The sequence below is a fragment of the Rhinoderma darwinii genome, chromosome 2 (genome assembly GCF_050947455.1).
Source record: "Rhinoderma darwinii isolate aRhiDar2 chromosome 2, aRhiDar2.hap1, whole genome shotgun sequence".
Classification (NCBI taxonomy): domain Eukaryota; kingdom Metazoa; phylum Chordata; class Amphibia; order Anura; family Rhinodermatidae; genus Rhinoderma; species Rhinoderma darwinii.
The window spans coordinates 248,760,580-248,778,401 of NC_134688.1; the positions used below are offsets into that span (position 1 = coordinate 248,760,580).

Consider the following 17,822-nt stretch of genomic DNA (forward strand, 5'->3'; position numbering starts at 1 on the left):
AAACTGGGGAAAAAAATCTTTGTGTGGTGGAATGGGAAAGAAAAACAACAATTTGTTTTTAAGGCAATAACCATGAAATAAAAAACGACATGTTAACTTCATTCTGAGGGTCAATAAGATTATGGCTTTACCAATTTTTTATATATGTATATATATATATATATATATATATATATATATATTGGATGTTTTACTTTTGCAAGGAAAAAACTAAAATTGTTAAAAATAAAAAATTTGTCGCCATATTCTGAGAGCCATAACTTTTTTTTTTGCCTGACAAAATAACGCAATATGCTGTGCCATTTTGCCCAGCACTTTTTCAGGCTCTGCGATGGCAGCTCCCAACGGAACCTCCAATCCAGATGTGGACCTAGCCTTAGATACGAAGATAAAATTCAGAACAACTGCAGTGTGAATTACTGGCAGAGAAGTATAGTTACCTTATGCAGAATATATGTATTATATAAACCAATAATGAATAGTCCAACAGAAAAAAAACTATTTGGTGACAGACGCTCTACACACCTAGATTTGCAATGTTCAAAAATGGAAAAAAGAGTGGCAAAGTCATTGTCTCCTCCAGCCATGTCAGATAATGTCTTGTGACTTTTTTCAGCTTCCTTTTCTTTCTGAGCTACTCCTTAATAATAATTAAAAAACAAAACAATCGTTTGGTAATTTTTTTTAGAATTAATGTATTACAAAAGGACAGTTTCACAAGGAACCGCTAGCAAATGTTAAACTAATAATCAAATAATAACAAGCAAAGAAGTAATGGAGCAAGGGAAGCAGTATTATTATGGGACAGGTCTATAGAGGCAGCACAAAAACCATGACTGAAGCTGGCTACACAGGGGTCAACTTACCTCAAGTATGACCAGATGTAAATATCCTTCACCGGTACACTAGACTTTAGAGGAGAAGCAAGTCATGGGAATGATTTTTTAAGTGGAAAATCACGCTCACTATTGCACTAATTGTTTATGCACTGTGATGACCGATGGTGTGACATTTCCATAGTAGTAACATACACAAAAGGATTATCATTAACATGGCCTAACAGGCATTTACTAAACGCAGACCTGGGTCCCTTTGTTAGGCCCCCTGGCTGCCAAAAGAACCATCGGCACTACGCGGTCGCATCACGGGGTGCTGATGGGCTGAGTGAGAGTCCCCTTCCTCGAAAACCACTCCAAGGCGGTGGTTGCCATTGACCGCCGCATCTTGAGGGGTTAAACATGATCGGAGACCACGGCTATTGGTCTCCGATCGTTCCCCTGAAGCCCAAGGGTGTTAGCAACAGCCTGGGCTTCACGAGCAGAGCGCCCGATTCGGGTGCAACATCTTCTGAAGTGTCGCGGTGAAAAGGCGGCGCGCTTCAGAAGAACTACACTGAACGACTGCCATAAAAACACTATACGTCGGACGTTAATGATGTAGAATGTTTGTTTATTATAGCCATATGTAAAAAAATATATGGAAATGTGAATAGCACAATGGGAATATGAACTGGTATATGCACAAAAGTTCATATTTAGATTCTGTGCATGACGAGGCCTCCCTGTGCCATCTTGTCTTTTTCCTGTTGCATCATTAAAGAGGCTCTGTCACCACATTATAAGTGCCCTATCTCCTACATAATGAGATGGGCGCTGTAATGTAGGTGACAGTAATGCTTTTTATTTAGAAAAACGATCTATTTTAAACCACTTTATGAGCGATTTTTAGCTTTATGCTAATGAGTTTCTTAATGTCCAAGTGGGCGTGTTTTTACTTTCGACCAAGTGGGCGTTGTAGGGAGGAGTGTATGACGCTGACCAATCAGCATCATACACTTCTCTCCATTCATTTACACTGCACTAGCGATATAGTTATATCGTTATGTGCAGCTACATACACAAACACTAACATTACTATAGTGTCCTGACAATGAATATACATTACCTCCAGCCAGGACGTGATGTTTATTCAGAATCCTAACACTTCTGAAACTTTGTGAGATTCCAGCAAGGCAAGCGTAATCTTGTTTGAAATGACAGGTTACATCGTAATCTCGCGAGATTACGCTTTCCTTGCTGGAATCTCACAGAAAAGATTCAGAAGTGTCAGGATTCTGAATACACATCCCATCCTGGCTGGAGGTAATGTATGTTCATTATCAGGACACTACAGTAATGTTAGTGTTTGTGAATGTGGCTGCACATAGCGATATAGCTATATCGCTAGTGCAGTGTAAATGAATGGAGAGAAGTGTATGACGCTGATTGGTCAGCGTCATACACTCCTCTGTACAACGCCCACTTGGTCTAAAGTAAAACACACCCACTTGGGCATTAAGAAACTCATTAGCATAAAGCTAAAACTCGCACATAAAGTGGTTTAAAATAGTTTGTTTTTCTAAATAAAAAGCATTACTGTCACCTACATTACAGCGCCGATCTCCTTATGTAGGAGATAGGGCACTTATAATGTGGTGACAGAGCCTCTTTAACAATTATCTTTAGGTTTATAGGCATCTTAACTTTGTTCATAGCATGTTAATGTGAAATCAGATAAAGCATACACAGGATAATATAAAATGCGCCTGAAGATACAATCATCTATGTAAATATTAATTACAACAATTTAGTATCAAAGTTAGGTATGCAGGTGATAAGAAAAGGTTCTTCTTTGCATGACAACAGTTGCCATGCAGGGAGAGTGCCTCTATTAACAGAACGTGCTATTCCTGTGTGTTAGGCACTTTTCACATTAGAATCATGGCTTCTGTTTACAATGGAACCATGACCGTTGTGATCAGTTTCCAAGGGATCCAAACAGATACGGACTAACCCCATTGACTTAAAAGTACTAGAAACCCCTATTAGACAGCAAGAATAGTACTGCAGACCGTGCCATTCTTCTCATCAACAATACTAAAAAGCTTGATTGAAACCCTGACGGAACCGCCAAATGGTAGTCTGAACAGAGCCTTAGTCAAAGAAGCGAGGTCTGTGTGTACACCACCGCTACAGTTACTGTGTAGAGAGGTTGGGCGGGTTGAGAATGGGTGAAAGAATGGTGGTAATAATAACCTGTTCCATCACTATATTAACTATTGGGGAGCGGATGCGGCAATACTTAAAGAGGACCTGTCACCACTCCTGACATGTCTGTTTTAGTAAACAGTTATATTCCCCATGAAATAACAATTCTGGAGTATCTTTTCTTAGAACTCTGCGTCGTATCGTTCCTTTCTTATTCCTCCGACAATTTTAGGAATAAGTTGTCAACTGGGTGTTACCAGTTGGGGGTGTGTCCCTTCACAGGCTGAGACTGTCCAATCAGTGCTGACAAAGTGAGACTGTGTAGGGACACACCACCAACTGGTAACACCCAGTTGACAACTTATTCCTAAAAGTGTATGGAGACACCCTTTGACAAGGAGAATGCGAACACCCAGTTGTAAACTTAGTCATAAACTTCTAGAAGGAATAACACAGGAACGGCACAATGCAGAGATCTGAGAAAGTATACTCCAGAATTGTTATTTCATGGGGAATACAAGTATTTACTAAAATAGACATGTCAGGAGAGGTGACAAGTCCTCTTTAACTGCACATTCACTATAAACTACTGGGGGGATGCAGGAATAATTTCTCCTAATGCTGTCCACTGTGTTTGAATGCAAGTCCTTAAAGAGGTTATGTCACCACATTATAAGTGCCCTATCTCCTACATAATGTGATCGGCGCTGTAATGTAGATCACAGCAGTGGTTTTTATTTCGGAAAAACAATCAATTTTGACGGAGTTATGACCTATTTTAGATTTATGCTAATGACTTTCTTAATAGACAACTGGGCGTGTTTTTACTTTTTGACCAAGTGGGCTTTGTAGAGAGAAGTGTATGACACTTCGGTAACGTTTGTGTGGGACTTACAGAACAGCACATCAAGATCACGCTGAGCTGTCATTTAGTGTCGGGATTGTGAATAGACATCGTGTCCTGGCTGGAAGCGATATCTATTCACTCTCAAGACACTTCAGTAACGTTAATGTGTGAGTAAGTGACAGCACGTCATGATCTCGCAAGATCACTATGTGCTGATTACATGAATGGAGAGAAGTGTATGACGCTGATTGGTCAGCATCATACACTTCTCTTTACAACGCCCCGTTGGTCAAAAAGTAAAAACACGCCCAGTTGTCTATTAAGAAAGTGATTAGCATAAATCTAAAATAGGTTATAACTCCGTCAAAATTGATTGTTTTTCAAAATAAAAACCACTGTTATCTACATTACAATGCTGATCACATTATGTGGGAGATAGGGCACTTATAATGTGGTGACAGAGCCTCTTTAAATGATTTTGCAACTTTACTTTATAAGTCTTCACTTCCTATACTCAATTCAGATTCATAAAGAAGTGATTAAACTGCTAAATTATTAAGTTCCTCAGCTATATTCTCCAATTTTACACAGAAGTTTTAAGACCTTAGGATCACCCAGTGATTCATTGCAGCTTAGGTACCTGTTAAATTTCCCTTAAAAGCCAACACCCCTTTTGAAAGTGAAAGTCCACATAAAAACTTCAGTAACTTTGTAAATACTTTCCTCTACTAACTTTAAAGCTATATACTGTTGTCTTCGCAATTCACACCCACAGTGAAAGTAAAAATTCTGCTGAAGTCAGTATGTGGTTTATCTGCACTCCACAGACAGTCGTTATGACCTAATAGCTTAGTTGAACCATGGAACGGTCATCTGAGCTTCCAAAATGAATAAATATTTGAAATTTAACACTAACTAAATAAAAAATAAAACATCTACAATACAAAAGCAGCACAAGATAAGTAAAAAAAAAAAAGCATTTGAAAAAATATTCAACCTTTTATGCGGATTTTAACTAATATATATATTTTATAGGTGAGCTCACACAATTTGATCAAAATGTGCGCTAAGAACCTCCCTATTGTAGATTTAGCAGTAATGCATATTTATTTATATTTAGTGGCTTAGGTGGCATTAGTGCTCGCAGTGTGATGTCGCCATTTTCTTGTATATGTATCTCAAGCAATAATCTTAACTGCAGTGAATAGACATCAAACCTAAGGGGCAATAGCGCAAAACTAGGCAGTGAGTATTTGCCCAGTGTAATGCGTTGCAAAGCTGCAGTCAGAGGTGTAAAAAAGGTACATTTTAACTCATGTCTAACTGCTGAGCAATAAATTAACTGTGGTTAATATTATAATACTTGCTTAACTGATACTTTTCATGCCATATAGAACAAAAGTCAAAGGTCTCTTAAAGAGAATGTGTCGCTAGAAATTTTTTTTAGTTAAACAATTATTATTTAAGTGATTACACATTGTTTTAATTTTTTTACAAGTCAGGAAATAATATAAATTAGATTTAAATTTATAACATTTCCATGTGCTGGCCACTAGAGGGAGCAGTTCCCAAAATTGCAACATGGTCAATGTGGTAAAGCAACCTCATTGCTGCAAATTTGGGGTAGACAAACTCTAGTGTCCCCACACAATCCCCCCTCCCTTATTCTTGCTAGTGCTAGGAGAAGGAGGGGTTTGAATCTTCAAACCTCCTACACTGTGTGCCGCCATTTTCTGAGGGACTGCACAGTGTAGGAGGATTAGATACAGTGCTAAGCAGACAGTATAACACGAACATAATACACACATCACATACACAAACATAAATTACCTTCTCCTACCGCTGCTGCCACCTCCGCTCCTATGCCTTGCGCCTTCGCTTCCTTGAACATATGGCTGGAAGCCGCGGCCGGAAGTCGTCATCTTACTGTCCGGCAGCGGCTTCCGGTCCACATGAAAATGGCGCCGGATTTCGCTCTGCGAACGAGCTTCGTTTTGGTCTGTGTGGGAGCGACGCAGGCGCCGTTCCCATACAGACGCCGTATGCTTCTGAGAACGGAACAGCTCCCGTTCGCATTCTTTATGGGGTTTTATGTGCCGTATTCCATCTCTGTATGTGTCGTTAATCGACACATACAGAGATGAAAAAAAAATGGCAGCCCCCATAGAGAAGTAAAAGTAAGTACAAAGTAAAAAGTAGAACACGAGAACACAAATAATAAAATTTACGTTAATATCATATTAAAAGCAATAGGATAAAAAAAATAAAAAATCATTACACCTTCCCTTTAAAGTAGCAGTGTGAACAAGAACTGGAGCTCATGAGTCATGGAAGAACCTATGGATGAAGTTGTTCTGTTGTAACAGATTTTCTTCAATCTAGGGTTGGGCGATCAATCAAATTAATTCGCCCTCGAGGGCGCTTGCGATTCTGATTTTTAACAGAATCTTTGAATCAATTCTGTAGTGGCTCCGCGCTAAATGAGGAAGCTCTGCCCCATCACTGCCTGGTCCTCCCTGTCCGGTCTCTGCTTCCCCATGGAACTGATGTTCTGTACTGAACAAAATGATACACTACGGAAAGCAGAGACTCCTAGTATAAAGCAATACCGCCCCACTGTAGATCGCATCCCCCTTGAATATCCCACCAACCCGCCCCCCCTTGTAGATCGCGCTGCTGTAGCTCCCACTAGGAGCTGAATCCCCGGCCAAAGCGTCTGCAAGTTCTGGCCGGGGATTCAACTCCTAGTGGCAGCTACAGCGGCGCGATCTACAAGGAAGGGGGGCGTGACCTACAAGAGAGGGGGTGCGGCACTATTTACACGGGCACTGTGGCACTATATTAGTGGCGGCACTATGTGGGCACTGTCATTACATGTGGGCTCTGTGGTACTGTCATTACATGTGGTCACTGTATGTGGGCAGTGTGGCACTATGTGGGCACTATCTACATGGGCACTGTGGCACTATCTACATGGATATTGCGGCACTACCTAAATGGGCACTGTGGTGTTTTCAGGTGATTGGGACAAAAAACTCTGACAAACGAAATTCAATTTTTAAACAGCCATGAAAAATGGACAGACGGACTGGAAATGGATGAGAATTTGGAGACACTGATGCAAAAAGGACATCAGAAGCTGATAAATGATCAGTTTTTAATGGCCATCTTTTTTCACTTTCGTGTGACTGCAGCCTAAATGACTGATGCCAGTAGTCCCTTTCACATATACCGTGGTCGGGCAGGGAAATCTGGCGGACACACGGATCGTTTTTCACGGTCATGTGAATCGGGCCTTAATGGAATTCATTTAAAACCCCATCGTGGGGCCAGTACTGCACAGGGTCCTGCTCACACTTCAGACACTATAATGTTATCTCTCCCCAGCGTGCCCACTCAGTACTATCTACCTGGCCCTGCTGCACTTTACACTGCTCTCATCTGCAATGTCGGAGACCGGCTGAGGGGGTGACGGGCAGAGGGGGATTTTCGTGCACACAGCCAATCATTGATTATAGATTCTGTTAACCTGTTGACTGCCAGGGAACACAGACGTTAGAAATCAATTAGATAGACATTTTTCCAACTGTATTTATGATTAAAAAAAAAAAAAAAGATTTGCCGAGGTTAAAAGTTGTGAAGTCACATACAATTATAGCAATATATGTGTTATTTAGTATATGTTACAAAGTTGTTTATATTGAGAAAATTTATTACAGTTAAACAGAAAAATATTAAGAATTTTATTTTATTTTTTGGCAAAATCGGCCAGCCCTACTTCAATCACAAATAGATACAGAAATTAAATAATTATTGACCAAAATACTGCTCACAATGATCACCAACCATCCAATCGTCAAGTCTCACATAAGCCAGGATCACACACAAACTTTTGATGCAGTTTTTTTAAGACTAACACAGGAGTGGACACAAAGAAATGAGATGCAGCAGTCTTTTCTTTATACCTTTTCTTCCAATGGATCCACTTCTGGCTTTGTCTCAAAAAACGGAGCTAAAAACTGCATCGAAACGGTGTGTGTGATCCTTAAGGTGCTTTCACAAATGCCGTTTTGATGCAGTTTTTTTTTTAATGCAATTTTTAGTGGATTAAAAAAATGAGACTGAATAGTATTCAGTGCTCGCTCCAGCACAAAGACCCCAACGCGCGTGTCGCAAGAAGGTGCTTCCTCAGGGGATGTGGAAGCACCTTCTTGCGAAACGCGCGTTGGCGTCTTTGTGCTGGAGCGAGCACTGAATACTATTCTTCCTTGCATTTATGGGTAAGCTATCAAGCTATCTGCTCTAAACACTTTATCCATGCACTAGCACTTTACTTGAATTATTGGTCTATCTTGTTCTCCTACCTTATTACTTGACGTACTATATTTCTGTATGGTTCACTAACTTCTAAATATGGGAACCTATCCTATGTGAATATATATATATGACCAATATTCTGTGATACAGAAACCCATTACTCTATATTGCGAGTGTCAGTAATCGCTCCTATTTTTATACTAGGGTCTTGTCTTTCCAGTCATTTTTTAAACCTTGTTTTGTCATATATGTTAATAAAATTATATCTTTTATATAATATTGGCTAAAAGCTCTTCTTTCTTCTTTGTGTTTGTTACACTGTGTGATGAATCAACGTAAAAAAAGGTAAGAGCACTCTTTTCACCATCCAATTCTCCTCACCCTGGACCCCTAATGACACGGCCAATCTGCATTATTTCATTTTCAGTGATTTCTCCCAGCCTTCTATCAGGTGGTAAAAACGACATGTTCACCTTATTCTACGGGTTGATACGATTACGGCAATACCAAAATTTATGTTTTATGTTTTACCACTTTTAGAGAAAAAAAAGACTATTTGCTTAAAAAAAACAAAACTATTTTGGGTCACCATATTCTGAGAGACATAACTTTTTTATTTTTCCATCAATTGAGCGATGTGATGGCTTATTTTTTTGCGGGGTGAGCTGTAGTTTTTACTGATAACATCTTGGGGTATCGACTGTTTATTCTATTTTTTTCGAGAGCTAAGGTGACCCAAAAAATGCAATTTGCGTGATATATATATATATATATATATATATGTAGATTTTCTTTTACGGCGTTTACCGATAGTTTGGACTTTTAAAGATGCGGCGATACCAGTTATGCTAATTTTTTTTTTACATTGCTTTAGGGAAGTAATGGGACAAAAGAGGCAGTGCTTCAAAGGAGAACAAAGATGGCAGACCTGGGGGCCTTCATTAGGTCTCAGGCTGCCATGACGACAATCGGCACCACGCCAATCGCGTCGTGATCTTTGATTCCGCCCGTTGCAGTGAGGTGTCGGCTGTATTACACAGCGGATACCCGCTGAGTATGGAGCGCCCTCAGTCCGTGAGCCTGCTCCATACCTCCCCTTAAGGGTTACATGCAGATGGTACTTCGTTAAGGGGTTAAATAAAGAAATAAATAAAACTTGGGGTGTTGTAGACCAATATAACTCGAAGTTCAATTTCAAGTGTAGGTGGGTTTAACTCCACTATACCAATAAAATATCTTGCAACATGCAGCTGTGAGTTTCCACTCACATACTCATGTTCTGATGGCCTATTTATTTCCCAAGATATCAAGTGGAGTTAAAGGGGTTTTCCCATGAAGGACATTTATGACTTATCCACAGTACATGTTATAAATGTCAGATAGATGTGGGTCCCACCTGTGGGACCCGTACCTATCTCTACAACGGGGCCCCCTAAACCCTGTTCTGCCGCTCTTGAGTTGCGGCAGAAGCAGGTGAATTCCGACCATGAATTACGGAAACATAAGTCCCATAGAACTGAATGGTAGTTATGGAAACAGTGTAGCTCGCATGCTACGCTGCTTCCGTAACTGCCATTCACTACTATGGGACTTACGGAAACAGCGTAGCTCAGCGACCATACAACCAGGAATTGGATGAGAAGCGATAGCAGAAAAAGGTAGAACGGGGATTAGGGGTCCCAGTTCTAGAGATAGGTGCGGGTCCCAGAGGTGGGACCCACATCTATCTGACATTTATGTTATATCCTGTGGATGTGTCATAAATGGCCCTCATGGGAAAACACCTTTAAGCTTTACTAGTAGCGAGTTATCTCTAAAAATGAAGGGCTATGACTTTTCAACTTGCAGTTTTACAAATATACTTCTTGAAATGTTAGAAATATTTTGTTACCATTCATCAGATACCTGATTGTATAAGCACATGTTCAACAGACAACATGGCTGCCACAGGAAGAAGAAGATCCTCACACCCAAGAGAAGTCGCTTTAATGAGAGCACAGGCTAGATTTGGAGATAATGGAAACTCAACAATGAAACGTCCAAGGTCTGTAACATTGCCACTCCTATTATAAAACAGACATGGAGATCAAATATAATTAGTACGGACAGTTTGGCATATAGCATTATTTAGAAAGGGTAAAAAACTAGAACAAAGGTAACTATGGACCAGTAAGCCTGACTTCTGCTGTTAGTAAAATATTTGAAGGTATTTTAACCCCTTAACGACCGCCCACCGTTTTTTGACGGCAGGAGTTGAAGGTGCTTAGTCTATAGCGACGTCTTTTGGCGTCGCAGTAGAAGAGGCTGATGAGCGCTCCTGTGACACATAGTATGCGAATACATTATAAGTAAAATATAGAGTTGTAAATAAAGTTATCCCATAATGGGATTTAAAAAAAAAAAGTAACAAAAAAAAAATGTAACTAAAAATGTCCCAAAAAGTTATTATTTTGCATAAAATATATTTTACTGCCCCTGCATGAAATAAAAACTAGACATTAGGTATCTAAACGATCGTAATAAAAATAAAGAAAAACGATGCAGAGAATCGTTTTTTCCTATATTCACGTCGTAAATAAAAAAATATTCGACACCCAAACGGCAAAAAAAATAAAATAATTTTTCCCGCATAAAAAAAAAGGGCTCATACGGCCACATCAATGAAAAAAGAAAAAAGTTATCCCTGCTGAAAGGCAGAGGTAAAAAACCTGAAAAATTTAGCTGGTCATTAAGGCCTCATGCACACGACCGTAGTGTTTTTCTGGTCCGCAAATTCCAGGACCGTGTTCCGTGAAATGTCCTCCGCAGTTCACCCGTATGTAATCCGCAGTTCATCCGTATGTAATCCGCAAAATGCGGATAAAAAAAAAAAAGCCTAGGTAAAACAGGATGGCGACAGAACTCATTCCCGGTCGTCGCCTAGCAACACTTCCGCAAATCCGCAAACTGCGGTTGACATACGGAGGTGTACCCGCAGTTTCCACGGGCCCATTGACTTCTATGGGCATGTCCGCATCGAATTTGCGGGCCGTAATAAGACATGTCCTGAGTTTGTGCGGCACGGATTTGCGGACACCCGTGAAAACACGGATAGTGTGTATGGGCCCATAGAAATGAATGGGTCCGCAATTCTCCCGTGGATTTTCGGGGGAATTGCGGACGCAAAAACACGTTCGTGTGCATGGGGCCTAAGGCCTTTTCAGGCCCGATCATTAAAGGTGTTAAGGAACGTTCTAGACAATTATATAGAGATAAATAAACAGATAATCAACATGGATACACAAAAAACAGGTCATGGTTCACATAATCAGCTTTTATGAGGAGGTTAATAAAAGTCCGATTACGGATCTGTTATGTCTACATGTTTCAAAAGCATTTGATCCATCCTCACACTCCCTACTTTTTATTAATGTGTACAGGGATTAGGGGAATGTTTTTATTTAAAGTATAACTAACCTTTCAGAATGAGCTGTCATATGTGTGTACATGATGAATTACTATTTCTGACCATTATATCAAGGCCCCCAGGTCTGCAATCTGCAACCACAGGCAGGGCTTAATAGGAGCCGCTAAACAGCACAATACACTATGTGTAAACTGCACCACTATTGTCCATGGGCTGTGTTTGCTATTTTCTGACGATACTGCAGAACAATAACTAATTAATGTTAAAGTCTTCTCTGTGAAAGCTTAATATATAATAGATGTTAAACGCTCAAAACTATGGATTGGGTTTGGTAATGAATGACAATGAATATACAACAGACAGTGGCCAACCTTATCTCAAAAGCAAATATCTACTGCCAAGAGATAATCATTAGTTTCATTACAGGCTGCTTTACATGAGCAGATTTCTGCCGATAACCGGCACCGATCAATGATCGAAAAACTTAATCAGCGCTCGTTAACAGGCCCTTTTATATGATCTGATGCTTTCTGTAAGGGGACAAACTATTGTTAATACGATCATTTGGTCCACATCAGTTGCTTTATTGTCGGCAGCACATCCCTGGTTTACACAGGGAGAAGTGCTGCAGATAATGTTTTTATAGGCTCCACAAATTATGTGATCAGTCCACGACTCAGCGTTTGCTCGTTTGTCGGCTGCTCGCTGCCCTGTTTACACAGACCAATAAAAAAATCGGGAATGAGCGTTCTTAAGAATGCTCATTCGGCCAATTATCTTGTGTAAACGGGTCTTTACTATGTGCTTAATATGTTATGTAAGGCCCTCTTTACAAAACCTTTTTTTTACCACTAGTGTGTACGTCGGGAAAGTTTCGGCCGTACAAGTTAAATTTGTTCATAGGTCTCCACTGGCAGACGGAGGCCCAATAAGCATCCTTTTAGCCTCTGTCTGGAGTCCAGTAAAAAAAAAAAACTGTACGTTTTCGCTCTTTAAACATGGTAGCCTATGGGTGACCGATGCCGCTGTATGGAAACTGTCACAGGTATCCATTAATTGTATACGCCTTGAGCTTTTCAGTAGTTTTTCATGACGTATTCGTAAACGGATGCCATTATATCCTATGGGTGATGGATGCGTTAAACGGATGTCTAACAGTGGCATCCGTCACCCATAAATTTTATATTAGTATCCGTTTAACAGATAAGTCATGAACTCTTGTGACGCTTCCATTAAAACCATTGTAGCCTAGGTTTAACGTATGTGTCGGGAGCTTTTCCCGGCATATACATCAAACGTAGGCCAAAAAACTTGATGTGAACATGGCCTTATTGGTTGTAAACATGCTAGATCTTTTGCATTCTTAACCCCTAATGACATGGCCAATTTTCATTTCTCTTCCTCCCAGCCATCCAAAAGCCGTAACTTTTTTATTTTTTCGTCGACATAGCTGTGTGGGGGCTTGGTTTTTGCAGGACAAGTTGTAGTTTTTCATGGCATTATTTTATGTACAGTATAATGTACTGGGAAACTGAAAAAAAAAATGTCTGTGGGGTCAAATGGGCAAAAAAAATAGTGATTTATTTTGGGGGATTTCGTTTTTACGACGTTCATTGTGCGGTAAAAACTACATGTTCACTCTATTCTATGGGTTGATATGAACTCGGCGAAACGAAAATGTATATTTTTTTTGTTTTACCACTTTTATAAATAAAAACTATTTGTTAAAAAAAAAAATTGTTGTGTGTGTCGCCAATTCTGAGAGCCATAACTTTATTTTTTTGTCGATTGAGCGGTGTGAGGGCTTATTTTTTGGGGTTACATGCGACTTTTGGATCACTTTTTTTTCCACTTTTTTGGGAAGCTACGATGACCAAAAAACAGCAATTTGGGCGTTCATTATTTTGTTTTTACGGAGCTCATCGAGAAGGTAAATAATTTGGACTTTTACAAACATGGCGATACCAGTTATGTTAACTTTTAAATGTTTTTTTACATTTCTTTAGGGATTTGTGAACTTTTAATATATATATTTTTTGGTACTCTACTGAAAATTTTATTTAATTACTTCTTACATTTTTCAGTAGTCCCCTTAGGGGATTTGAACCAGTGATAGTCAGATTGCTGGTTCAATACACTGCAATACTAATGTATCGCAGTGCACTGTCATTTTTACAGGCTTCTTTTAAGCCCTGTATCAGAGTCAGAAAGAAGGCAGACATGGGGGTCATGACAACCAAGGGCGCCCCGCGATCACATCGCGGTGGGGGGCTCTTTATAACAGCTTAGATGCCTCTAAGTGGTTAAATGGCCAGGAATAGTGTGATCGCTGTTCCTGTACGTTACAGCTGACACCCTGCACTAATACACAGCTGACACCCACAGAGGGGGAATACATTTGTATGCCAATCTAGGCAATGCTGAGTTAATAAATCCCCCAACAATAAGTAGTTTGCTGGGTTCCCACTGCCAGACCCCACCAGCGATCAGCTGTAATCCCATGAGGAAGCGATTTTGCAGGGATAATGAAGGAATACATTGCACCTATTGAAATCAATGGTCTGTCCTAGAGCTCCAGATGAAGTTCGTTCATTTTAGATAGAATGAGGAGCTGCTACACAGAAGTGGCTAATGAGAAAGGGCATATGAATGTAATAGGGGGCTCCCTAACCTGCATATGTCCAAGGCACACGATCCCTTTAATAAAGTTTGAACTTGGCCCAATAAAGCTGTAACCCCTGTGCAATTCTGAACCTAAATCAGTAGAAGCAGCTAATATCAGACATGGAAAACCAGACTTAAAGAGGGTCTCCCAGCTTTCCGGACATGTCTGTCTTAGTAAATACTTGTATGCTCCATGAAATAATAATGCTAGAGCATCTTTTCTTAGAACTGATAACTTGGTTTTAACATACCCCTTGTCAATGGGGCGTGTCCTTTCACACTGTCCAATCAGTGCTGACAGAGTGTGACTGTGTAGGGACACGCCCCATAGACAAGGGGAATGGTAACACCCAGTTTTGAATTTATCACAGGAACGGCACAATGCAGAGTTGTAAGAAAAGATGTTCCTGAATTGTTAAGTCCTATCAAGAGAGCGGACAAGTCCTCTTTAAATGGGGTTCCCAGGACTATAACATTGATGGCCTATCATTTACCTGGTGCATATTAGTCTGTATTTACAACAACTCATGACAGCACCAGGCATGTATTCAATTTACATTGCTTTGCTCTTTTACCTGTAACTCTGCTAATAAAGGAGTTGGGTATCAATATTACATTTAGGAATTGCTGATAACGCAGCTTTCTTATATATAATTCACAGATCGCCCTCATTAGGACACCCCTGCCCTAACAAAATTCTGTAACAACATTTAAAAATACATCTATACCTTCAAGATATGATCGATGGCATCAGCAGGGGGACAAAATGAATTTCCGGTAGTCAACCATAACTACTCCAGAAAACATGAAAGCAATTACAAAGTGTAACAGACTTAAAGGGGTTTTCCAAAGACAGAAAAAGTTATTCAGTGGTTTTCATATGTAAATTAATGAAACTTATTAATATACTTTTATTTAGAAAACGTTACATACGGCCTGATGTAACGCCTTGGCGTGTAGTCCCGGAAGTGTAGCTTCTGCTGCGTAAGCGGTGACGCATTCGTACAGCCTCAGATGGCAGGAAGTTCCCCCGCCCCCCGTGAGTCGGTGACTTGCATGAAAGAGCTCACTGTCTAGCTTAATTTATTAGCCAAGCCAACCCCCTTCTTCATAAACCTCACTATTACACAGGGGGTGGCAGAAGCTTTTTGCCACCTGAGGCTGTAATGACGCATCACAGCAGAATCTCCACTTCAGGGACCATGCGACGTGGAGCGATATCAGGCCATACATAAAGTTTTCAAAATAAAAGTATAATAATAAGGAAATTTCAATAATTTACATTTGAAAACCATTGAATAACTTTTTTTTTATTTTCGGACAACCCTTATAATCCTAATACAAGTTAATAAGCATACATCAGTCCTGGGTGAAAGTGATTAGTAGTTAAAAAATAAATTTACCTGTCAATTGCACTGCACTGATAGAGCTTCCGGAGTGCTTCTAAAATAAATCTTTCTTCAGGTGGATCTAAGTAGGGGAACCTGTGGGTAACATCAGGAGGCAGTAAAACAAAAAAGTCTGGAAGTGACAGAGGCCCATACGCAACATAGCAGAGCCACTGTAAATGCTGCAGAGTTTTATGGCAGGTACAGGTAAGGCACATATAAACCAGCTGCCTCAGCTGTACCATGGCAATTTGCAGCAAACCACACACTGTTTTTGCAGCGTGGCTCAGCCGCATCGTGTTTGGACAGCTATTTGAAAATCAGACGTACGTCTAGACTCACAATTTAATATGAATGGAAATGGTGTGTTATCCCTTTTAAGTCCAAGGTCTTTAGATGCCCGAATGTCCACAGAAAAAATTCATGACATTCTAAGAGTGAATATTTTTTTTTCTCTTTTTTTGTGGCACAGATAGGGCTTTAATGTAGTACCAAAAAATAAATGATATATATTTTTTTTTAAGTTTTATAGAAGGAAAATTTGGAAATATAGTGGGAAAACAAAAGCATATTTCGTTCTTCTCTTCCCTTTTGTAATTTTATGTAATTAGTTCAAGCAATTTATGCCACAGAATAATCCCAGCTCTCTCGTGTACAACGATACCAAATACGTGTACTTTGCCCAACCCACTTCATGGCTAGAATGCCCAAAAATACAGGTCTGCATTATTTTCTAATGTGCCTACTGCCTTTAGGTAGTGTGTGGAATCTGTAAACGGGCACAAAGCACCCATATACAAAAAAAATTATAGCAGGCATAAGAGCAAATAGGGGCAGGGATAGAGAGACAAAAACAAGTGACAAGTAATAATTTTCATATAACATATATTCTGTGATAGGGGGGAATTATTATATGGGTCCATGAAGTTTATGTAAAATGTGTCCATGGCACAGAGGATTGAACCTGTGCCAGTGGGATGGGGTTAGATTTTTTTTTCACACGCTTTCATTCCGGTGTATACAGATCACAGATAATAGTGATAAAATGCCCGTCGGCCATTAGATCATTATTACGAGTGATCTGAATACAAAGGCATGCTGGCAGGACCCAGATCAGTTCCTCTACCCATGTGACATTTGGAGGCCCATGGTGTCACAAGTTGTTCATGGAAACAGGCAGAATGCATGAAGGAAGCTTCCTACATTCAGTGTTCACCAGGGAGTAAAACTCTGCATCCTGCGTGCTGAATATTGCTCCTAGAGCTTTGAGCCTAGTATAAAACAGACTCTGGGCTTTACTATAATACCAAGATCTAATCTTCAACCCATGAATTCTAGTCACAGCAAGAGTCTACATTCATGAAGTATTATATACATCCTTGGCAGTGTCAAAAATATTTTAATATCTTTATATGTGTGAACCTAAAAGTGCCTAATATCTACTGCTATGGATAGTTGTAACTGGAGCTCAAAGATCTGCTGAAACAACAGCCTACAGGGGGGATGGCTATTCTAAGTCTTCTGGTTTATGACTTTGCATTTCAGCTATTACAAAGGCAACGTAACAAAACTTGATGACATTGCATTTGTTTTGGCTAAAGATACATACTAAAGACGAGATTGGGATTCTGTATGTTACCATATGTAGAATGTATACGTTTGCAAGTTTTGAGGGTAACACCTACTCTCATTTTCTTATAAAGACGGATCCCCCCCCAGGGCACAGACTGTTTTGAACACCGATGCTGCGTGTCATGGTTTCTCTCCAGCCACCAGTGAGAGAGCATTCATTAATTTGGAACTCATAGACAAATGCAGATAATGTCCAACGTTAACGGACAAAGTAAATTCTGCAGCGACAGCAGTAAACGGTTTAAAGACGACAACGTGTATTTCCATTCGTGCTGCAACGGGCATCGGAGGCTAGAATCTAAATACACCGATTGTGGTAGTCTAGAAGTATTTTCACCTGGAATATTTATCACCTATCCAAAGTATAGGTAATAAATATTGGCGCTACATAAAGATTATTATTAGTGCATGAAGTGGAGTAAATCGTGAGCTTCAGCACTTGCTTGGGACCCAGCTGATCTTGAAACAGAGGGAGCATAGAGAAACTTAATTCTGGTACACCCTATCAGGAACTCTGAAAACAAGCCTGAAGCTTATCGGTC

At 39.9% G+C, this 17,822-nt stretch overlaps 1 protein-coding gene across 1 annotated transcript in view; it reads right to left on the minus strand.

Moving 5' to 3' along the window:
- Positions 1 to 17,822, minus strand: part of DHX40 (DEAH-box helicase 40) — a 69,770-nt gene that overhangs the window by 24,455 nt on the left and 27,493 nt on the right. Inside the window, exons 12-14 of the mRNA XM_075853043.1 lie at positions 15,664 to 15,744; positions 10,096 to 10,253; positions 526 to 640 (exon numbers count right to left, since the gene is read on the minus strand). Coding sequence (XP_075709158.1) covers positions 526 to 640; positions 10,096 to 10,253; positions 15,664 to 15,744 — 354 coding nt within the window. The remainder of the gene's footprint in view (positions 1 to 525; positions 641 to 10,095; positions 10,254 to 15,663; positions 15,745 to 17,822) is intronic.